This window comes from Teleopsis dalmanni, unplaced genomic scaffold, assembly GCF_002237135.1.
Source record: "Teleopsis dalmanni isolate 2A unplaced genomic scaffold, ASM223713v2 unscaffolded_contig_2397, whole genome shotgun sequence".
Lineage (NCBI taxonomy): Eukaryota > Metazoa > Arthropoda > Insecta > Diptera > Diopsidae > Teleopsis > Teleopsis dalmanni.
This window is the reverse complement of record NW_024033779.1, coordinates 1-7,118: the sequence shown is the minus strand read 5'-3', so window position 1 is coordinate 7,118 and position 7,118 is coordinate 1. Positions and strand designations below refer to the sequence as shown.

The 7,118-nt window shown below is 33.3% G+C and overlaps 1 protein-coding gene across 1 annotated transcript; it reads left to right on the top strand.

Moving 5' to 3' along the window:
• Window positions 1-1,950: 1,950 nt before the first annotated feature.
• On the top strand, window positions 1,951-4,481 carry LOC119664657 (probable ATP-dependent RNA helicase DDX43). The gene is made up of 7 exons (XM_038074110.1): window positions 1,951-2,415; window positions 2,488-2,601; window positions 2,685-3,190; window positions 3,268-3,658; window positions 3,724-3,864; window positions 3,952-4,052; window positions 4,110-4,481. Exons 1-7 carry the CDS (start codon window positions 1,999-2,001, stop codon window positions 4,375-4,377), a joined length of 1,938 nt encoding a protein of 645 aa, XP_037930038.1. The 5' UTR covers window positions 1,951-1,998; the 3' UTR covers window positions 4,378-4,481.
• Window positions 4,482-7,118: the final 2,637 nt, after the last annotated feature.

Genomic DNA, 7,118 nt, shown 5'->3' with positions numbered 1-7,118 from the left:
CGCGTACAACCTCGAGATTATTTAAAAGCCCAGCAAGAAAATCTACAAGAGCAGACACCTTGTAGGTGCTTAGTACCACTCAGCGAAATTTAAAACTCATCACAGAGTCGAAAAATCAGAGTACCGATGTACCGCGTCAGCGAAGTTTAAAACTCATCACAGAGTCGAAAAGTCAGAGTCCAGAAGTACCGCGTCTACGAAATTTAAAACTCATCACAGAGTCGAAAAGTCAGAGTCCAGATGTACCGCGTCAGCGAAGTTCAAAACTCATCACAGAGTCGAAAAGTCAGAGTCCAGATGTACCACGTCTACGAAATTTAAAACTCATCACAGAGTCGAAAGGTCAGAGTCCAGATGTACCGCGTCAGCGAAGTTTAAAACTCATCACAGAGTCGAAAAGTCAGAGTCCAGATGTACCGCGTCAGCGAAATTCAAAACTCAACACAGAGTCGAAAAGTCAGAGTCCAGAAGTACCGCGTCAGCGAAGTTTAAAACTCAACACAGAGTCGAAAAGTCAGAGTCCAAAAGTACCGCGTCAGCGAAGTTTAAAACTCAACACAGAGTCGAAAAGTCAGAGTCCAAAAGTACCGCGTCAGCGAAGTATAAAACTCATCCCAGAGTCGAAAAGTCAGAGTCCAGATGTACCACGTCTGCGAAATTTAAAACTCAACACAGAGTCGAAAACTCAAAGTCCAGATGTACCACGTGAGCAGGATTACACCAGTACACATCAAGATGAATTCCTCAAAGTTTTTAGGAATCCTAGAAAGCGGACACGAAACCATTCAACGAAGTAGTCGAGTTCAAATCCCCCGAAGAAGGAGGGAAATGTAAGGACGGAATTTTGTACAAATTCCGCCCTACATAAAACTTATTATTTTTTATTAAAAATCGTCTGGATAAAACTCGATTTATATATTTAAACAAATAAACAAAGCCAACCGCGAACATACGCACAAACGACACGCAAAACAAAGCCAACCGCGAACATACGCACAAACGACACGCAAAACGAAGCCAACCGCGAACACACGCACACACGACAAGCAAAACAAAGCCAACCGCGAATTACACTTGTGCGGTTGTGTGTGCATTTAAGCAAAGCAAAGTGTCGTATATAAATAGCGGAGATTTTATATGAAAGATCACTTAGCACCGGCACACCGAAGTGAGTAGATCACTACTCCAGCGCTAAGTCTTTTTTTTAGAAGCCCATGGTGTTTCGACGCTAAGGCTTAATAAATCAGTAGAAGGTATTGGATAGATTTTATAAACGCCTTTGATGTTTTGACGTCTTTGGCTAGAAACTAATTACGTAGATTTGGAAAAAACCCTTTGATGTTCTGACGTCTTTGGGCAAAAATTATTGAATAGACTTTATAAACGCCTTTGATGTTTTGACGTCTTTGGCTAGAAACTAATTACGTAGATTTGGAAAAAACCCTTTGATGTTCTGACGTCTTTGGATAAAACTTACTGAGTAGAATCAAGACTAGAATAAGTTATTTAAAATAATCTTTTTTTTTAATAAATAAAATTTTAAAATAATAAAAACAAACGGTCTTTTACTTTCCACTCATTGGTTTACCAGCTTCGAACTAGTCAATAAAACAAATTTATTGCAACGACCCGGACCACGACTGAGTAATACCTCAGCAGAATTAAAACGACGAATCCGTGTCGTTACAATGTGACGTATTTGCAAAAAAAATCTCCATTTGAAATATTTATATAAGAATCATTGCGTGATGAGACTTAAGAAGGCGGCGGCAGTATTATTTTCGACATACTTTAAACATAAGAGTGCAATTGCTTTATTCCCTAATAATCAATGTTAAACATATTTTTAATTCTAATAGTCAATTTTAAATACCGTTTCATATCTTATGATTGAGGAGTTCGTAAAAGCGGTCGCGATTTGAATGTTTGAAATTTGGTTTGTTTTATAGAAAACGGAATAATCAGGTATTCCTTTATTTAGATTTTGCTTACTTCAAAATGGATACTTTTGGAACTGGTGCAACTCAATCTGAAAGGAACGAGTGTGGAGTTTTAAACTCAAACTTAAATCATTTTGATGATTTTATGGAGAAATTTCCTGCAGACCCTGCTTACATTGGTGCCATAATTGGTCGTGGCGGTTGTAAAATTAAAGAAATTAGAACAAACTTCAACGTTTATATACATATAAACAATGACACCAAGGAAATTTCTGTCAAGGGTCGTAATAGAAAAAATGTTGACGATGCAGTCAAATATATTCGTGATATTATGTCTGGTCAAGAAAATAGAAATTTTTCATTTCCAAATCACGAAGTCTCGCACAATCCCAAAGTTGTATTAAAAGAAAATACAATGAATCGTTTTAATGCTTCTTCCGAAAATGACAATATTCAGGTTGCAGCTCCAAAATCTGTAAGTATAAATTAAAAAGAAGTAGAATATGGATATATATTAATATAATATCTCATAACAAAATTGATTTAGGGAGAAAGTGGTGGAATTAGATTAAATGCGCCTACGAAAAATGTATATAATGGTGGCGCCGAAAACCATGTAGTATTGCAGCCTATCGATTGGGAAACTTTGAATAGAAAAGTTGTAAGAAAAATTTTTAAAATCTACATATTAAGTTATCGATTTACCATATTTATTTTGCTCACATGAGGCATTTTTGATTACAGGAAGAACATCGTAGGTTACACTGGGCGCATCTGCCAGACTTGAGAAAAAATTTTTATGAAGAAGTAGAGGAAGTCGCTATTAAGACAGAAGAAGAAGTGAATGAAATGCGTTATTTAAACAATAATATAAGTGTTTCCCGTTTGGTGACAAATGAAGATCAAATGTGTCCTGATATACCGAAACCAATTTGGAAATTTCAACATTGTTTCAAAGATTATCCTGATATCCTTGATGAGTTAAAGAAACAAAATTTTAATGAACCATCACCAATACAGAAGCAAGCATGGCCTATATTATTGAGAGGCGAGGATATGATAGGTATAGCCCAAACAGGGACTGGAAAAACTTTAGCATTTCTGCTTCCTGCTTTGATTCATACTGATGGACAGACTACACCACGTGAGAAACGTAATGGTCCAAATATATTAATTTTAGCGCCAACGCGAGAATTAGCATTACAAATAGCAAAAGAAGTTAACAAGTACTCGTTCCGTGGAATAAAAGCGTAAGTTAGGAAATAGTTAAACCATAGTTTAAAATGAATGAAGAAAAAAATTATTCAATGAAGAAATTCTTATTCAGTGTATGCATTTATGGTGGTGGGAATCGTCGTGACCAAATTAGTGTTTTCAAAGAAGGAGCTGAATGCGTTATTTGTACTCCTGGACGTCTTAATGATTTGGTTCAAGCTAAAGTTATAGACATTACATCAGTTACATATTTAATACTAGACGAAGCGGATCGTATGCTGGATATGGGTTTCGAGCCACAGATCCGAAAAATTCTACTCGACATACGTCCTGACAGGCAGACCGTCATGACTAGTGCCACCTGGCCACCAAGTGTTGGTAGATTGGCCGAAAGTTATATGAACAATCCTATTCAAGTGTGTGTTGGTTCGCTTGATTTAACTGCCACTCATACTGTGAGTCAAAATGTAGAACTCTTGGAGGATGCGGACAAATTTAATACGGTAATATTATTTGAAAACTTAAATAAGAAGAATTATGAAGAACAATGTATTTATTCTTGCTGCAGGTCCTTGCATTTTTAAAAAACCTTAAATCAACCGATAAGGTTATTATCTTCTGTTCTAAGCGAGCTCGTGCTGACGATTTGTCCAGTGATTTATCTCTAAAAGGCCTGTCAACACAATGTATACATGGTTCTCGTGATCAGGTACATAATGCATTAACTTAATTAGAGTAATCTCAGTCTCAGAACATAAAATTTATAAACTTATAAACTTAAAAAAATTGTCTTTAGACCGATCGAGAACAAGCACTGGCTGATATAGCGTCAGGTGATATACAGGTTTTGATAGCGACAGATGTTGCTTCAAGAGGTTTAGATATTGAGGATATTACGTAAGTGCTTAGTAGTATTTGAAACCGAATTTGTTGTATTAATTGTTTTTCATTTAGTCATGTTATTAATTTTGATTTTCCGCGTAATATTGAGGAGTATGTTCATCGTGTTGGTAGAACTGGACGCGCTGGGCGAACTGGCACTGCCATAAGTTATATAACACGCTCGGATTGGGGTGTTGCAAAGGATCTCATTCGTATTTTAGAAGAAGCTGGTCAAGCAGCTCCAGAAGAACTATACAGAATGTCCAATCGTTTTGAGAAGATGAAAGAAAGACGTGGTACAGATTTTAAAAGGGGTGGTGGTTTTAATCGCCGTTACTAAATGATATTTTTTTAATATATGGTAGGGGTATTATTCGATAAACAAGATCGTGAATAACCCTGTTTGATTCGAACCGATCAGTGTTTTACTTAAAAAAGTGTTGATCGTTAAAATTGAAAATTAATTAATAAACTATTTCTAATGTTATTAGTATAATAATGTACAATAAGAAAAATCTAAAATAAAATTAATTAAAAATGTGTATTATTTAAATTGAAATACAAAATTACATTTTAGAATAAATTTTTAAATAAGAAATATTTAAAATATGTTTTTTATACAGTGAACTTTGTTAATTTAATAAATTTAATCAATTACAACTTTATGATGATTCTATTGTGTTCTTACTTTTTCGTTTGTAAAAGTTTCAACTTTTTCCTGAAAATAAGATATTTTATTTGAAATTTTTTTAAGATGGAGATTAATTATTTGTACAGGCAACGATGTGAGTTAAATATTGTAATCGCTATATACGATTTTTAATCAGAGGCTGATAAAGTTGATTAAATTTCTGTATTAGTAAGTTTTCTAGTTGTTTCATTTAAAATGAATTTTAATAGGATTCAGTTTTAATAGGATTCATAAATGTATTGGATGAGGTATAAAATGAACTTAAAATAAAATATATATTTTTTTCACATTATACATATTTAATTTGAATGTTATTTTAAACAGACAATTGATAGACAATTGATCACTGCTCAAGTATAGTACTGTAGTCAAGTCAAGGTCAAGTCAAGCCAATGAATGCCATTATACTAACTTGAAATCTTTACTATCACTTCGAATGATCATTTCTCACTAAGCCATAGATAAGACCTCCTAAGAAATCAATTCATCTGATCAGCGAAGATCGTTATCGATGTCATTTGAAATAAATCTTTAATTTAATTAATTTAAATAATAAACGTCATTTAATTTAATAAAATTTGTTAAAGTTGTATACATATAATATTTAATAAAAGCAGCTATACGCAGATACGTGTTAACATGGCTGTCTGATTAAATGGAAAAGAAAGAAATTAGAAAGCACGCTTTCCAAATATTGATAAATTTTATCAATAATTTTATTTTATTATTCCATTGCGAGTGTAGATATATATTGTTCGATTTGTGGACTATAGAACAAGTAACATATAGTTGTTCATGTGGAAGATTATCTGTGTTGAGAGTTGAACCACAGTATCCTAAATATTGAACTAAGCTCGCTTTAGATGGTGATTGCAGACGCCAATAGAATTGTGAATTGCAATCTTTTGAATTGAAATGGCATATCCGTTAGAATTATTGGATTGCGGAGATTAAAGACATCTTTACCTTTGAGAGAGGTCTGTAATATTTGTATGATTAATATAATATTGTGATATATGATAATTGATACTACGATTTTCAATCACAGTAAATGGGGTAGAGTCGATTACGGTTAGAGTGAATTAAAAAATTCTGTTTGATATTTAATCCGTTTGTATGATTTCTTATTTACATGTCGGTTGCTAATTAACAGAATTTCAAAGTGAATTGAGTAGCTCTTCAAAATGATGTAGCATTTATCATTATCATTTTAGAATGAAATTATTTTTCAATATTTTATAACACTCGCGACAAAAGATTGGCCATTGATAAATCAATAGACACAAAAGGGAAAACCAAACGATATATTTTGAATAAATCACCGCCTATTGCACAAAAAATATAAAAAATCATTAACATAATTATTAATATAATGAACTCAAAAACAATCCGAGCTACTCTGACGAAATAGATCTTTAATTTTGAGATCTCTAGTTGCCTCTTTCTCCGCAAATTTAGCAGATTTTTCATTTACGTTGGTATCAGGTACAGGCACAGGGTTTTGACGACGTATTCCAGACGTAAGTGCTTCCAAAATTTCTTAAGAGATCACATTTTTGTTTTTTTCCACGACTGATCTCTGTTTGACATTAGTATGACATTTTTAATGTTGTACCTTTTGCAGAAAGTTTTATGGTATATTGATTCTCAAACCAGCTCTTACTTGCATAATAAAAGACATGTTTGTCGTTTTCTTCACTGTTAAGCAAAACACGATCAGAAATACGGCTGGGTCGTTAATCGAGGTTACTGTTGTACGAAGTAGCTGTTAATCGAGTTATTAGTGTATAGGTTCTTCTGAGACGCTCTTCTCAGAATGCTAATCGGTACATTGTTCTTATCAATGTAACCGTAATTTTATGAATTGAATTTGATATGATTATATGAATTTGATATGAATATGTCAGAACTTTGTAAACTTTTATAATTTAACACATGTAGTATGAAAATAGTATGTGGGCTTACCTATTAAATAGTGTGCTAATCCGATTTATCCCCTTGTGAAATTCATTTGTGTCCAAAAAGTCTAAACCTAATTAATATAGTTACATCACGCAAATTTGAGTATGGGCTGCCAAATGTATTTATATTAATTTTGAAAGAACGACACAAGTTTTCTTGTTCATTGGTTACTTTTGCAAGAGACGAGTCGGTGGTCGGATCGTTTTTTTAGCGGCTTGTGTTTTTTCAATTGGATTTGGTTTTAAGGCTGGTATGTATCTTCCTCCAAAAAATTCGTGTTTCGTGATTCATGATTCGTGATTCGTGATACTTGATACGTGTTTCATGACTTCAGTTCGAATATATGTTCAACTTTTTTCAATTAATTCTGAAACTTGTTAAAAATATTTTATAGTATTAAGAATTTTTGATTTGTTTTCGCAACCGAC

Excerpts from the sequence above, each read along its gene's own strand:
- LOC119664657 (XM_038074110.1), top strand. The coding sequence starts at position 1,999 with ATGGATACTTTTGGAACTGGTGCAACTCAATCTGAAAGGAACGAGTGT. Across the intron at positions 2,602-2,684 it reads AAACTTTGAATAGAAAAGTT|GAAGAACATCGTAGGTTACA; the intron begins GTAAGAAAAATT and ends TTTTGATTACAG. Across the intron at positions 3,191-3,267 it reads TCGTTCCGTGGAATAAAAGC|TGTATGCATTTATGGTGGTG; the intron begins GTAAGTTAGGAA and ends ATTCTTATTCAG.